The sequence below is a fragment of the Acanthaster planci genome, linkage group LG19 (genome assembly GCF_054643075.1).
Source record: "Acanthaster planci isolate LZ-2023a linkage group LG19, COTS_SCS, whole genome shotgun sequence".
In the NCBI taxonomy this organism is placed as follows: domain Eukaryota; kingdom Metazoa; phylum Echinodermata; class Asteroidea; order Valvatida; family Acanthasteridae; genus Acanthaster; species Acanthaster planci.
This window is the reverse complement of record NC_141795.1, coordinates 1,862,643-1,878,914: the sequence shown is the minus strand read 5'-3', so window position 1 is coordinate 1,878,914 and position 16,272 is coordinate 1,862,643. Positions and strand designations below refer to the sequence as shown.

General features: G+C 44.0%; 1 protein-coding gene across 3 annotated transcripts; it reads right to left on the bottom strand.

Moving 5' to 3' along the window:
* Positions 1–6,364: 6,364 nt before the first annotated feature.
* On the bottom strand, positions 6,365–15,971 carry atad1 (ATPase family AAA domain containing 1). Of its 3 annotated transcripts, XM_087149179.1 has the most exons (10): positions 15,873–15,971; positions 14,764–14,993; positions 13,334–13,553; positions 12,311–12,468; positions 11,877–12,026; positions 11,196–11,285; positions 10,574–10,624; positions 9,724–9,860; positions 9,052–9,197; positions 6,365–7,776 (listed from the first exon to the last, which is right to left on the bottom strand). In XM_087149179.1, exons 1-9 carry the CDS (start codon positions 15,967–15,969, stop codon positions 9,053–9,055), a joined length of 1,278 nt encoding a protein of 425 aa, XP_087005305.1. In that variant the 5' UTR covers positions 15,970–15,971; the 3' UTR covers positions 6,365–7,776; position 9,052. The 3 variants fall into 3 exon arrangements, with proteins under 3 accessions (XP_087005305.1, XP_022080069.1, XP_087005306.1); XM_022224377.2 differs by having other exon boundaries at positions 6,365–9,197; positions 14,764–14,951; positions 15,873–15,966; XM_087149180.1 differs by lacking the exon at positions 15,873–15,971 and adding an exon at positions 15,723–15,857 and having other exon boundaries at positions 6,365–9,197.
* Positions 15,972–16,272: the final 301 nt, after the last annotated feature.

The following is a 16,272-nucleotide window of genomic DNA, read 5'->3' as shown; positions in this document are numbered from 1 at the left end:
TGGTAGTCCCGAAAAACGAACGGAGTATTCCATTAAAATTAAACTATGCTCTTTGGAACCAGTGCTGCAAACATCCATCTATTCTCATAAAAATTGATTTTGCTGGTCTTAACCCGTATCCCGGCAGTGGTACACCATACCAGTTTTTGGGCTTTAAATTTGAACATTGACATCGTGACACCTCTTCAGGTTCCCATTCTAGCGATCCACATTGTCACTGCCGTCTACGATTCGGCGGGGTCAGGCACCAGACGACGTGCCGACAAAGTGCAAATCGAAAGGCGGATATCTGAGTCTGCGCTACGATCGAAAACCTCGCGCCCGCTCGGCAGCTGGTATCACGGGGCTGAATTGAAGTTTGCCAGACGCGTGAAAGGGCTTTGAGAACCCCGAGGCATCGACCGCGGGTGGGTGCGAAGGGTGGAGAGCCTGGGAGGGGACGAGGACGAAGTGAGGGGCCGGAAGGGTGCGTTGAAAAACCTTTGAGAATTCTTACTGGAGAGATTAATGGTGTTAACGAAGTGTAGTTCGAGTCCTCTTCATGGTCTCCTAATAAGTGTACAAAAATATGTTATGATAAAGGGAAGTAAAGTAATAAATCTCAGGACAGGACTGAAGGGGATGATTAATGGGCTCTTAGGAACTGCTGGAACTGTGGAATACAAGGTGCTTTGGCGAAGGGAAAATCCGAATTATATGCGAGAATTCGAATGCTCGTTCATCTTTACCAAGTCGTGTGCCAAAAAAAGGCTCCGTCTTAATGTTGTGTCTAGTGCTGGCAGGTCTAGTCGGTCTTATCCAGTTCAGTAAATATAGGCTCATGCTGACGGAAGACGCAGCCTAGCCATAGCTCAGGAAACCCGTTTCAGACGCGGCCTTAATTTCACTAGCAATTGCTCAAAGTACGAGTTGACAGGATTATTAGTTCCTACTGTACTTTCTTCAGAGCCATGTAATAGGATTTTTATGACTTGCATTCGTGAAGCACAGCTTTATTTACATTTTGCGATGACTTTTCACCTACCTTGTAGCAATAAAAGGGAGAAATTTAAACATTGTTGATTTTATGCTAATGAAACTTTCATATTCATAAGCCAAAGTGCGACGTCATTCAAGGCAGAACAGCAGTGTATCAATAGCTTTGTGTACAAACACTTTTCTACATTTTCTTTGGAGTAGGTTCCGCCATGGTTTTCATGTAAAACAGATTGCTTGGTCAATAGTAGTGGCCACTATTTCTTCAAAACATTGTAGGTGAGTGATTTTGATGGGCTACTTTTTGAATTGGTCTTTGACGAGGAAGGCCTTGTATGACAACATGAAAATAGCGTCCTCGTGCACATATTAATTAATGACAGTATTTTCCCAAGCTCTGAAAAACTACCATTTTCTTTTCAGTTTCGATGTAAAAAAATTTCGGACCTTTCAGACTGTGTTCTTGTAACCCACAGTTATACGTGAAAACAGGTTGAATATTTATTGAATATCTACCGCGTGTTTCCTTTAAAGTTTAAGTGTGAGCCCGGAAAAACACTCGACGGCAGCTCCGGGTGATGGTGGCCGTTGGTGGCCCTGATGATGACAGAGATGACATCGATGATGTTAGTTCTGGTGATGTTGTGATGAGGGTGGCTATTAGGGGGGCTTTGGTGGCGACATCCAAGCAGGTAATGCTGATCCGGTACGGTTGTGACATCGTAAAAATAATGTTCAAGCATGTTGCATGATGTTTATTCTACCTGTCAAAAAAAACTCACAAAGAGAAGAGAGTATAGATGTTACCGAAAGATAATAAATTAAAATTGAGAAAGACGCGTGTACAAAGGCTCGGAATTACACCCCAAGAGAAATAAATAAACATAAGCTGATATTTAACCACATATGTCAGTGATGGATGTCATGAATATGGCTCCAGAAACATAACGACTTGTAGTAACATGTTGGCTGGGGGTAGGGTGATGTGGACAGAATGTTTCTCATCCGGTCACTCGGCCAGCTTGGCCTTGGGATCTTTTGCTCCAGGAAAAATAAATTTGTCCAGGAATTATCGATGCTCGACCTTCTTTCCTCTGGTGTGTATTAATATATAACGAGAATCGATTCCTAGTAGGGGAACTGGGCAGCTTGCGCTGGCGAATACGGCAACAAGCAAATAAGCAGAGACAGCGGGGAAAACGTGGTGGTGTGCATGGGCGTCATAGACCCCCGAACACTCGGGACATATTCGGTTTATCCACACTGTGCGGCACGGGTTCAATTCCATCGGTATCATAATTATGTCAACGCCTAATAACGATAAGGCATCCCACTGCAGCTTGCACCATTGGAATAACAACATCAGACGGAGAAAAGCGCCAAAATTCACACACTTCTACACAACAAAGACCCCGGCCACCTTCGCTGATTAGCAGTGACCCCTCTTGGCCCAGCTTTAGGGAGACCATTATGAGTAGGCGGGGCCCTGGTTCTCCGCGGAGGTGGTGGTGAGCGGCGGCCTTTGATGGAGGCAAGCGGCCCGGGCTTTGTATGCCCAAAAAAGGAGCTGTCGGCACGGCTCGACACAGAGCCGATGTGTCACGTGGAATGTTGGCGCTCTTATGTCTCTCGTCACTTGGCCCCTTGATTGACAAACGACGTACGTTGAACGGAATACAATTAGGATCTAATCTCGGCAATGATTGTACAACGGCATTGGGGGCTCTGACGAGGTTAGGATGTGCAAGTTGAGTTGCGCATGAACCTCACATACAATGTGCTAATTTGAATAATTCTAGTTAATCACTCCTATCTTCATATCAAACAAACGGTCGGTGTTGAATCAAACGACATTAAAAAGATGCAGGAGCCGAGTGCGTCTACTACTGATTTAATCTGATGGAATCGTGCATGAAAAGTGAATGGAAATAGCACCCAAATTATTCTGTCCATTACAAAATTCAGAATAAGACAACTAATAATATGGAATAGCAAACTACCTTAAGGGTGGGTTAATTTCACATCGTTAGGAGGTATTTTCCTTAGAGTGCATCCTACTAGTGTCAACCAAACTGGAATACTGCAGGTTTTGGCCTCGCATACCTGAGACAATTGGTGTTCCCGTGGCATCAAATTAAAAGATACCGTTATTTGGAGCTGAGCCGAAGTCCACCTTTGGCTTATACCGCGCGATGGGTCTGGACGCGTTTCACTAAGCCACAGAGGGCGCTATCCAGCTTCTTCTCTTGGAAAACACGGCACTAGCGCTGCAAAATTCCCTTTTGGCCACGGGCGCCGTCTAAAGAGCACACGTTAAGAGTTAGTTTTACTATTTATCCAAAATTTCCCAAGACATTTTTAAAACATCGTCAGTTATGTCAGAATTGTAGAGAAAACTTTGATTTTTTTTCCATTGGCCCATGATGTTAATTTCCTGAAAATGAACGAGAAAAATTAATGTGACATTTCGTCACGGTATTTTCTTTATCAAGTAAGTGAAGCCTTAAACCTGACCAACAGTGTTCAAAGCCGATTTTATTAATTAAATTGAAATCGAACCGGCCATATACAAAAAAGGGCATGGGGGACCTACCGCTATGCCATCCATGGCACTACATGCCCCAGGCAGGGTACTTCAATGCCTTGTCTCATTTTAACCCTCGCAACGTGTTGTGTCATCAAAGCTATGCCGCCTTCGCTAATCTCTCCCGTACAATAACTCGGCCTCCGGCCGGTAAGTCGGCGGTCAATTCTCGATCGTCCGGTCGGTGAGAGGTGAACCGGAACAACGCGGTGACGTAACCAAACCCCACACGCCCAGGTAGACTCATGAATATTAAGTGTTACATTTCATATAGCACTTATCAACAAATTTCCACCCACTGTTTGGGAGAGGAGATAAAGAATAAAAAATTACTTCTGAAGGAAAAATGAATAAAACCATTTCCTTGAATGTGTTCGACGGAAAACCAGTCACCTATCACGTTACTTTTCGCACGTGAGGAATTTAAATCATTAGGGGGAAGTCTGTTAATATAACAGTAAACAATCCACAGAAATGTTGTTGTATTCGATGAGATAGTTCTATGCAGCCGACGCCGCCCTGACAATGAGAACTTTTGGATCTGAGCTGGAATAAAAGACGAGGGATAATATCGGGTTACACATGTAACAGGAAATTAGCTGTTCAATCCCCCAAAACATTTCAGGTTTAGAGGGTGCAAGCCACAGTGTACATCGTACACTTCTAACCAGGGTGACCGTTTGAAGCAACCGTCCGTGCAACTTGACAGACATTTTTTTGGGGGGGGGGACAAAAGGGAATGATTTTTACGCAGATTTCTTACAGAATTCTGTAAAATCGGCACTTCAAACAGAAACATATAGCAGCTTTAGTTTGAACATTTTTTTTCAAATGAATGATTTACAAACCAAAACAGATCAGTTAAGTCATTCTATGGAATGATGGAATTTCCTGGGACTTTGACGTCGTGTGAGCCAAGCTTCACCTTAGATTAGGCACTTAACTTGTTTATATGCGGCTTAATTATAAGCAATTTTATAACCTCTACATGCGAGTTTAAGTATTTATAATGTGCTGTGTGCAGTTGCAGATTTTTAAAAGTGCATTTAGCGGAATTGTGCCATTACACTGGCGTCGTCACCAAAAATGCGTCGACTCCAACGGCAGTGCGGCAGGATTGTTTGTAGCGACCAATTGCAATAGTCGAGTGAAGCAAAAGTCGAAATGGCTGCGAACAGCGAAAAACAACTGTAATGCGATTTGTGGAGTCATGTTTCCTTCTTTTATGAGAGCCAATACTAGTTAGACCGACCGACTGATCAACCGACCAAACCAGGCAGCCGGCTACACTACCTCAGACAACGGCACAACGAACCATGAAATCAATCGATGCGTGGGCCAGCAGACTGAAAAATAATAGGTTAATGGGAACATTGGACGAACAATCTAGTGTAAGAGAGGGTAACCATTTTAATTTCGAGCGTTGGCGCGTGACAAAAATTAACGAACCGATAGCGGGACGCCAAAATTAAGCTTCCATCTTCGCATGACGGGAGGTTGTGCAATGAATGTCGAAACCAGTGAGAACAAATTGGCACCAATTTCATAGAATGCGGTGACTCACGTCATGTCAGCTGTTTGATGCTGGATTCTGGTAGTAATGTGAATTCCTTTTCCCACCAAAAAGACCTGGCAAACCCACACTTGGTTTGTATCGTGGAAAAGGACGTAAAACAGCAACCTCACTGACACAAAATGATATCCACTCTCCTCTCCGACCGGCTGAACGTTTGACGTTGCGCCCTTGGCCAATTATGAAATTTACTCTCCCCACATCTGTTCTTAAAACAAGATGTTGAACGGTGGCATCATAATATCACGATGTCCGAAGGATAAGAACCCCATCTCCTCTCTTAAACATGTTTGTGGAGAAGGATTCGAGATAATTTTCAGCCCGTCTTCAGCGGTCCTAGAAACTAGGCCACTGTCCCCTAGTCCAATTCCAGTTCGGTTTCACAACTCAGCCGCGACAAAGCCATTTGGTCATCGCCTCGCCAAGAAATTTGTCGCGGGGAGCGTGTGATATCTCTCGCCTTGCCGGTGACGCGACCAGGCGGAAGAAAATTTTTAAAAGCTTGGTGGATGACACCGACAACGAACCCATTACCCTCGACGCATAAGTCCGGTGCATTTTAGGGTGTTACCCCCCCCCCAATGCAGGATCTGTCTTGGGAGCTGGTTACCGGTACGAGGTATAGGATGACATGATGGGTGGTAGGAAGAGAAACAGGGGTGAGGAAAAAGGTAAAGGTCATGGTGGTGTATGAGCGCCGAAAGGAAGGGGGCGTGACTCTCTTCAAGGCGAAGAGGGGCAGGACACTTATCTCTTTCCGGCTAGCCAACAATCAACTGTGTGCACGTGGTTTGCCCTTCATTTATACGTTGAAGAGACAATTTATTTTGTTAGTAAAGCTGTGACCGAGTTGTCGCGACAAAAGAACTTGTTCCCATAATCTTTAGTCTTCACAAAACGTGTGCAGTCCCCACGGCCAAGGAACTCGTGTGTGTGTGTGTGGGGGGGGAGGTGTCCATTTCAAAGCCATTTTCAAGAAAATTGCCGATTTCCACCCCCTTTTTTCTTCTGTTCCACTTTTTCTTTAAATTTCTCTTTCTTTTCTCTCGGTCTCTCGTCACATTCCTCTTTTTGTCCCCCAGGGAGTGAAAAAGCAGAAAAACACCCCCTTCCAGGGTGTCCATGCAAGGGTGAGAGTTTTGGTAATACATAAATAAAAAAAGAGAGGAGATTATTGTGACCCTGATATAATTTGGAGGGAAAGACTATTAGTAACTTTAAGCATGATGAAATTGTGGTTATCATTGGTTTGCTAGTTTATTAAAAAAAATTAAAACAAATTCACATTACATAGGAATTAACACAAATGACTCCGATCAACAAGTTAATTTTTTAATTGATGGAATCACAAAGAAACACATTAAAAGGAAAAAAAATGAAATACTGCCACACTTTATTTACTTGGATTAAAGAAAAAAGGGCAACATCTGATAGGGAAGTGAGGATGGTGAGTGGTGAGAGTAAGAGTGGTGATTCCGGTTGTGATTTGGACAGCGCTGGCTACAAAGGTCATTCAATAACCCCAACGCTCTGGAGTGTATGTGAAATCATATTGAAATGGGAGAATTTGGGACTGTTCGGTAGGGCTGTGCCAAATATCCGGATATTCGATCGAGTATCAAATATTCGAATATTATTTTCCGAATGCGGATATTTGAGAGCAAAATTCATGAAAACAAGGGGAGAATTTTCTTTTGTTTTAAATGCCAAATATTGCACTGTGGAGGCTTGTTTCAAGCAGGCTCAAATAAAAAGCGACAGAAATCTTACAACGATTCAAAAATTAATTTGTTCATTACAAAATTTGAAAGGACAAGAAGTATTGTTCGTCTCTAAATCCTGCTAAATCATGGCTGGAGATACTCCCAGACATGAGAAGCTATTGTTGTTTGTCTCTAAATCCTGCTAAATCATGGCTGGAGATACTCCCAGACGTGAGAAGCTATTACAGTGATCAGAATGTACAATTTTGTGCATTATTGCTTTATTGTTCATCAACAATCTGCTGGTCGGTACGAATGAATATTCAGATATTCGATCGAATTGTAGGTCGAATATTCGAATAGTGAATTATTCAAATTGACTCAACCCTACTGTTAGGGCTATGAATACTGTCCAACAGTGGGAAGATGGCAGTCGTGATGGAGGGAATGGGTTGGAGCAAATGAATCTCCCGTGGATTTAAGCAGATTTTTATATCCACTCTCTAGACCAGAACACTATTGACTGTAAAAGGACATCCTTTCTGGGCAAAAGGGGAGGAGTCTTAAAATCTGAACACCTCCTGGAAAACTCCTTAATTGTAACAATTCCTTTGGCAAAGAACACCTCCCCTTACTGTTTTCATTTGTATGTACTACTGACAAGCAAATATCATTTTTACATCTTCGCAATGTAATGCACAGTGTCAGAGGAAAAACAAAATGCTAGGAACACTACATCACTGACATTCTCACTAAAGCTACTGTGACCACTGCGTGCATTGCCCAACGCCTGACCCTAAGGCATTTCTTCTGGCAACCTTTCCAGCATCCTCCGAAATTCTCCACTGTGCAGTGTGCAAGTGCTGCAGTCAGTGTACATGTACGTCAATATTCTAGGACACTGGGTTTCACATAGTGTCACGGCTCCACCTTTCTCAATCCTGCAGATTCCAACAAACACTCTTGGTAGATTTTGACAGATCTGGGAACGAGCTTAAGTTGTGGAACACTTTGAAAAGAGTAATAAAAACATGTAGAGAAAAATGTATTTACACTACCTAAAGTATGCCTTCTGGGATTGAAAAGTAACACACACTGTCTAAGAGCTGATTCGACGAAATAATTTGCCATCTTGAGAATATTTTTTTTTCAATTTTTTTGGCATACTGTACTAATGCCTCACGTAAAGGCAGACTCTGTACGCCTAAACAACATTCTGCCGTACAGCACAGCATTAAATCTGAGTACAGAGTTTCTCTGCTCACAGGCAGGTGCAAGGCGCATTCACACACCGCAATTATTGCTCAAGACTGAAGCTCGTCACACTTTTTCACATTCGATGTGGTGATATTCATTAACATTTAACTCTTATACGACGGATCCCCGTTTCATGATTTTCTCGCAAAGATTTTAAAAAATAAAATGAAAGTAGTCTCCCGTCAAGTGACTGGTTTATCTTGTCTGGATTTTAAAAATGGATACGTGTAAAGGTTACACATGTATGACGAATATGACAACCAAACCGTTTTGAGGCTGTCCTGCGCAGAACAAGAACTACATGTTGTTTGCAATGTTCAATCAACACACTGTATTTTAAAAAATATTCATCACTTAAAAATGTTACCAAGGGGTTTCTTGCTCAGTATGTGTTGTGTCCACTTTGAACATGTCGTGACTATATGTGGCCCACTCTGCGAAAAGGAGTCTTAAGTTGCCAGAGCCCCTTTTTGAGTTTTCATTTGTATTCGAAAGAGCAAATAAAGCTTTTTGTTTTGATGTATCACGCAGTGTGGCATCCTGACAAAAGTGGATATTCCATGGTGAAAAATGCTGTGGGTTCCTGTTGATTTACACTGTGTAAAATTAGTCTAAAGGACTTTTTACTCCAAAGTGGCTCTGGCGACTTAAGACTCCTTTTCGCAGAGTGGGTCACATATATGGACCATTCTTTTGGGCAAGAAACACCAACTGCACTCTTTTCATGCTGACAGAATGGGACTGAGAGATTGTCAGTTCGAGTGGCAAGTGGGAACAGCCTCAGCAAGTCTCCAAGCAGAAACCACAAAGAACTTGGCAAGGGCGCCACTTTCAACTAAGTTAATCTTAGTGAGAGGCAGATCCTTGGCAAGGCGGTAGGGTGAGTGAGAAAACTGCCTCTCCTCCCTCTGCCATCTAAAGCCTAAGCATGGATTTCCAGGGGGAGTGGCAATGCTTACTCTAGTCCAGTGGAATGGCGCTGTTGTTGGCGGCTCCCGGCTGCAGCTGCTTGGTCTCGCGCGTCTTCTGCAGCGATGTCAAGAGGTCATCCATGGAGACAGGACGCAGTGACTCCTCAGCACCGTCGTCGGCCTCCACTTCGTTGCTAAGGGGAGAAAGTAGAGAATCCCAGTCAATGCTTATGTAGTGCTGTGCGATCCAAAGTCCAGGGAGTTGCGCTCAAGATACTTGGGGCGTAACACTGGGTAACTGCAATTGGTGTGTTCTTGAGCAAGCCACTCTACCACAAGGCACACCACTTTATTATGTAAATAACCTACAGACATGCACAATGGAAGTAGGAAATGTGGTCTTATTTTCAAGCTCAGGGCTCTGCCAATCGGCCCAGCCAATTTCACAGAGTTGACAAAAGTATGCCTTTCAAAAGCAAATAAAAATTAGCATACGGGCAAGCTCCCGGCCAAAATGTTATGTAACGTACGTTCCTCGTGACTGATACTTAGAGGACTGCACAAAAATGTGCAAATATCGCTGATTTGTTTCACTGGCCTTTTGCATGTTATTAGCCCCAGGCACTCAGGCAACCAAAACTGGCACTGAGGTTTGGTAAGGGGAGAGAGATTTCTTGGCGGGGGGGGGGGGGTTTCATAATTTTCTGAGTGAACCCTGACCTGTTGACAGCTGGCTGGTTCCTCATGTAGTCTCTCATTGTGTAGATGCAAGCGTTGCGGCACATCTCTCGCAAGTCACTCCCTGAGAAGCCGTCTGTCTGATCAGCTACCTCCAAAAGACTGACAGTGTCTGCTAGCTATACAAGAGGTTCCGAAAATAACGCAGATAACTGTTACTTTTGTTACTTGGGAGGCAAGTCAGTTGTTCATGGGTGTTGTTGGGGGAAGTCTGCAGTGATACCTTGTGACACCTGATCCTTTTCTGAACAATTTTAAACGTTTCCATTCCAACTGCATGCTCCGTTTGTCTTTGTGAAGACTGTCAACATCAACTGTAACTTATGATTTGCTTACCAGGGCACTTGTGGTGCTCTACCGTAGTGAGAACCAGGGCAGGGTATCAAAGTCACCGTGAAGAATTTATTCTTGTCCCAAAGGCAATCACTGGCTGCATATTTGTGACCCACTCTGTGCAAATGAGTCACAAGTCGCCAGAGCCACTTTCGAGTAAAAAGTCCTTTAGAATAATTTTGCCCGGTGTAAATCAAAAGGAACCCACAGCATTTTCACCAATAGAGTCTCCACTTTCATCAGGATGCCAAACTGAGTGATACATCAAAAAAAACAAACTCAATTTGCTCTTTCCAGTACAAATGAAAACTCAAAAAGTGGCTCTGGAGACTTATGACTCATTTTCACAGAGCGGGTCACATTTTCCCTACTCACTATCCATCTGAATTCCCCGATTTCTTCAGCAAGAGAGATATACAAAAGCAGAAACTATTTCAAGGCAGTTTTCCCAGATTTAAAAGAAATAAACAATATGCCAGCAGAGGAAAGGTTTACCTACTTTTTCTGAGCGGAGGATTATTTTTAATATACTCTCACGTTCCCTCTTTCCCTGCAAATAGACAAGAAACGTGGCATTACAACCTGAATAACATACCTTAATACACAAGTCATTTTAAATAACAAACCTCGGTAAGATAAGATACACTTTGCTAGCAACATAGCTACGCAATAACGTGAGACAATACCAAATGATCGATGGGAAGTTACATCATAGGTGGCATCTCTCCTCTTGACGGTGAAGGACGATCTTGAAAATTGAAAACAGCAACACTAGAGTCTGACTATGGTCAGAGGGATTCTTTCATGTCCAGAAAGCACCATCAGCAATCTGGGCATTCTACACCCCTCACTGATCAGCATGGAATAATCCGGCGACAAAAATTTAGACGCCACTTCTGTGGAGATACCGCACTCATGAGCAGGCGGTACGCTCACGTCAGATGCCTCTTTGACCAATAAGGTGTTGCGGCGTGTCAAAATGCAAGCGTACCTCGGGTACAAATGTGCCAAGAAGCGCCTTCCTAGTTTCAGTGCTTGCATTTTTCCCCTAGTCGAGGGTCAGCATGTGCACAGGGCCAGGGGACACAGAACCAGAAGGCTGGAGATAGCCAGATACTTACAGGCAGACCAATGTGGAAGGTGGTGGGCATTCGGCGCAGAATTGCGGGGTCTACGTCTCGTGGTCGGTTTGTGGCGCCCATTAAGATGACCTGGGGAAGACAAGACACAAAAAAGTCTCTAAGCTTTGTGTCTCGACACCCCACCTTGTGAGATACTCTGTGCGTGTCTATGAATGGTTCGATTTTGTCTGAAAACTGCACTGCATGGTGATATGCATCCCAATGGTTGCTGATGGGTTCATGGAGAGCAAGCATTTATTCTGCCGGATTGTGATGCTTCTTGACACAAAGGTGTTGTTTAGAGAGGTGGTATCCAAAACGGTTTGCAATTACTATTTTCTTGAGTTGTTTGTAGGTTAATAGTGCACAGACGCAGATGTGTAATTTCACACCGCCTGCTGGCACTCTACTATACTTTTCATTCATTTCTGGGGTTGCTTCAAGCGATGACACCGATCCCATCATTCCTAGCAAGCCAGTTCGGTATTCCAAACATGCATGCGCAAAACAAAGTGTGCCGCGTGTCATTCGAGAACATCTTTGAGGTTGGCCCTAACAGCTTTGCATATACGTCGACCGACGCGCACTGAACATGTCGTAGATGGCGTGACATCGGGTGCTTTGTTCTCGAATGACCCGAAATGTTTGGAATACTGAATTGGCTCGCTGACTGAGCCTCACATCGCAGTTTTTGTCGGTGATCAGCCCGTCCCACATGGTCATGAACTGCGCCTTCATCATGGCCGTTGCCTCGTGGTCGTGGCTGGCCCGTGACCTCAGGAAGGAGTCAATCTCGTCGATGAAGATGATGGCTGGTTGCAACTTGATTGCCTTCAGAGGAAGAGGAGTTTGTGGCATGGTTAGAAACCACTCCCAGCTTTCAAGGGACTCCAAATCTGAAGTTACTTAGAGAAAATGCTCCGGCTCTATCTTCTGCAAAATCTTCCCAAACCAACCTCAAGCCACTGCTGTATTACATAGGGCAAAAGTTCCCAATTTGCTTCAAAGTAAGTCTCATTTGGTAATGGAGAGCGTAAAATTGGGGAAGGTTGAGCAAAATTCCAAACACCTAGGTCTTATGTGGGAACAGGGTTTAACAGTGAAGATTCCCTCACCAGCGAGAAGACAGCTGAGGCCAGTTTCTGTGATTCGCCGTACCACTTGTCGGTGAGGTTCGACGCTTGGAGATTAACAAAGCGACAGCCAGCATCCTTGGCTATGGCCTTGGCGATCATGGTCTTCCCGCAGCCAGGCGGGCCGTAGAGCAACACACCTGATTGGACAAGCATTGAATTACACAGACATGTCACAAAATGGAGAAAACGGTCTAACTGCAAGAGGAAATTCTGTCCGATAGGGGAGGTTCTGACAACGCAATCCACTAGTTTGAGCCCATTCCCATCATTAGCGCAAACCCGACCCCCTTCCTGGTAGGATTTTGTTGAAAATGAAGCTCAAGTCAAACTATCTTAAATCTGAAATCATCAACTCTCGGATCATTTTTGTGACAGCGTGATAAAATAGTCTGCTGAAGCAACAGCAAAAAATAAGTTCTCAACAATGACATCATTCAAGTATGTCTAACATTGCTAACCTGACCAATGATCAAAGCCTGGTTAATTTCTGTCAAGGTCACTGTAAAATCTAAACCCTATCCGTATTAAATGCAGCAGACTACAGAAGTGGCAGTGTGCACTCTGCAGCATGGTAGGGTCTAGGCTTGTGTCTAACGAGTGCAATGTTCGGTGCCAGTGTCAGGGTTGCTGAGCAGGGTTGTCATTTCAGCTGGGTTGCATTCTGTTGCGCTGAGCAGGGTTCTCGTTTCAGCTGTGTTGCTTTCTGTTGCGCTGAGCAGGGTTGTCGTTTCAGCTGTGTTGCATTCTGTTGCGCTGAGCAGGGTTGTCAGTTCAGCTGTGTTGCTTTCTGTTGCGCTGAGCAGGGTTGTCGGTTCAGCTGTGTTGCATTCTGTTGCGCTGAGCAGGGTTGTCAGTTCAGCTGTGTTGCATTCTGTTGCGCTGAGCAGGGTTGTCGGTTCAGCTGTGTTGCATTCTGTTGCGCTGAGCAGGGTTGTCAGTTCAGCTGTGTTGCATTCTGTTGCATTCAGCAGGGTGCCTAGAAAGACTTTGAACTGTGCTTACCTTTGGGAGGCTGCAGGAGCACCGACTCTTTAAAGAGGTGTTTCTTCTTCATTGGCAGCAAGATGGTCTCCCTGATCTCCCGGCAGATGTTCTCCAGTCCACCGATATCAGCCCAGGAGATGGACAGGGTCAGGGGGTCCACCAGCTGGGCAGCTATGCTCATCTCGTAGTCGCTCAGCTTGACTCCCTTCACACCGATGCTCTTCATCAGCTTCTGGGCCTGCTTGGGAAAAGGCACACTGGTGCTGTGAAACGTGCCACTGTTGTGGCCACAAACCAATTTTATCTCAAGTCGTGTGACAAGCTACTCAAGTGAACGGAGACAAAATAAGACATGGGTTTGTGGTAACACCATCTAGATCATGCTGGTGAACTGTGACAAAGCATTCCTTTCATGCAGTTTATTCTACTGCTTGGAACCTTACTTAATCTGATCTACCGTAACTGATCTCTTATTGACTTGAATATGACTAAACTATTCTAACCATCTAAAACTTGATGCCCCAAAGATACTGTGTGAAACTATACGCGGCCTTAGCATACTGTATATCTATAGATAAAAACTGGTGTACAGTGGCTTAGGTCATGAAGAACGTCTGCCGTGGCACACACGCAATAGCCTATTTTATGCACACATTTTCTGACACAGACACATATGCAGATGTCTATTCATTTAACTTGCAGCATTCCAAACATAAGACACTGGCTAAGAACTAGGTAAGTTGTTTGTAAATTGCTTTTCAAGTATGGGCTGAATAAATGCTAATCGTTTACATGTACATTGAAATCGTGAACAACTCGATCAGGGTATTAAGAAGTTTAAGCGGCCTGAAGGCCCAACCCACTTGAGAGGTCTCACAGGTGCTGTAAATGCCACACCTGCAATTTATGCAATTCTGTAGTCTTAATGTAAGACATTCTTGGCCCTGTTGTCACACTGCCAGGCACGCCTGCCATCATCACATCACTCACACACGTATGTATTTGCCTGCAACTGGGGACCCCCTATTGTTCCTCTTTTGTTTGTACTTTAACTTTTTTACAAGACCACCCATATGTTTTATACACAGTTGTCAATCGGGGACCCTCTGTCAATCGGGGACCTTATTGTCCTCTATTGTTCAGGGTCCCCAATTGAATGCAGAAACAAACTCACCCACACCCAAAATCATTAGTAGATGGCATTCCATGTACATGTTCACAAATCTGACTTGTAGACGCACAGTCCCTTTGTATGTCCAGTTGGCCCAGAGCTGTCAAGTGCTCTCAAACAGTTAATCAATGAAGGGAGTTGGCCTAATAAAAAGCACCATCATGCTGAGGACGTCTTGCACCAAGACTAGCACTTCTGAAAAACGTTGGATTGTATTCTCAGATATTTCGATTCCCGATCTTTGACGGTGGGGCTCTCTGATTACATTTTTTTTTACCTGTTCTTGGGCTTCCTGTTTTTGTTTCCGAGTTGGGTCCATGGCTTTGACAATCCATCTCACTCCAAAGTAGGTGGACACCCCAAGCACGGCAAGCCGGAAGACAAGCCCAAAGATTTCACTTCTTGTCAGGGTCAGTTTGACACTCCGTGCTGCCTCCTCCCCGCCCGGCATCGCGAAGCAGGACACTTGACAGTAACGGCAAGAAACGTTCTCGTCGTGGGACAAATCTGCAACACAAGGGTGCGGGGGCAGCATTTCTTTGTATGATACAAATTAAGCACTCACTCTACGTATGTCTGTTTTGTGGTCTGAGTGAACATATTGGCACTTTGTCCATTGTTTTGATTGGTCAATCTGTATGATCTTTCAATTGCTTTGGGCGATTAGTCGATCTCAAAGTTTACTTCCTTTTCCCATGGAATAACGGTTGAGATGATGAGGGGTCAAATGATGTAACGTTCAATGACCTTATTTTAAAGATGGCGACTGAGAAAGCGAGCCTGTGAGATTGAATGGGTGAAGGCAAGAAGACTGGAAAATACCAGAACAACATGAGTGAAATCATTCAATAAATAGCGCTAAGAAAGCGGAGAGGCTAAGGATCATCTCTGTGCCCACGATGATAAGTGGGTGCGCTGAAATTTTTCAGTATGCTGAAACAAAATTGCGTATATGGATGTGTGGCTAAGGATGGAGCGGGAGTGAGAGTCCGTGCCACACTAGTGTAGTGGGGCTAGTAGTAAGCAACTTGGTTTTCCTCTTCCTAAATTGAACATTTTCTGGACATGTTTTTGCTTCTGACGGCCAATAAGTCACTTTAGGCAATTACTGGTGTCAGTGTATGGAACTCTTCCCAAAGAGTGAACACCTGAAACGGTAAATTTGCGCAAGGACACAAGGGAATAGGGAATTCCCCGTTCGCGGTCGGTCTACGTACTGTGTCACTGATTACGTACCTCATTAACTTCCATCAGAGCAAAGAACATCCCTGCTTTACTTCTAAAAACAGATGCAAGTTTAGCAGGGTTCAAAAACAGAAAACAGTTCAAATATGAAGATGTTTTCCGAGGATATATTAAAATGATTGATTACTCTGTAGGCCTTACCTCGCTTCGATGTGCGATACGACTTTATCCTGCAATTTCCACACACGTGTGTACGATACGAATGTGTATGGAGTCCGCTCGTCGCCAGAGGGCGCATTTAATCCTTGAAAAAGTTGGGCTGGAAAAATCGCGTAGTTAAGCGCCGATGATTGCGAAATACAGATACTGCCAAAGGTAATGGGTTTCGAGCTGCATTTGTGGGAATCGATACATTAGTGGTAAAATTATAATTCATTGAACTTAAACGCCACCGAATCATGCATGATAAGAAAAGATCAGATTCTCTATTTCATACCTGATTTCAATATTTCTTGTACTTCACTTGATCTTTATCCTGAACTTATCGATTTCCCACTGACAATTATGGATGAAAGATATTAAGTATCGATTCTTGTTAATC

Bases quoted from the DNA above. Each gene is read 5' to 3' on its own strand.
- atad1 (XM_087149179.1), bottom strand. From the start codon at position 15,969: ATGCGCCCTCTGGCGACGAGCGGACTCCATACACATTCGTATCGTACA. The intron at 12,027-12,310 runs GTGAGGGAATCT...CTTCCTCTGAAG, and splicing joins CCTCAGCTGTCTTCTCGCTG to GCAATCAAGTTGCAACCAGC. The intron at 9,198-9,723 runs GTCAGGGTTCAC...TTCTCCCCTTAG, and splicing joins AACCAGCCAGCTGTCAACAG to CAACGAAGTGGAGGCCGACG.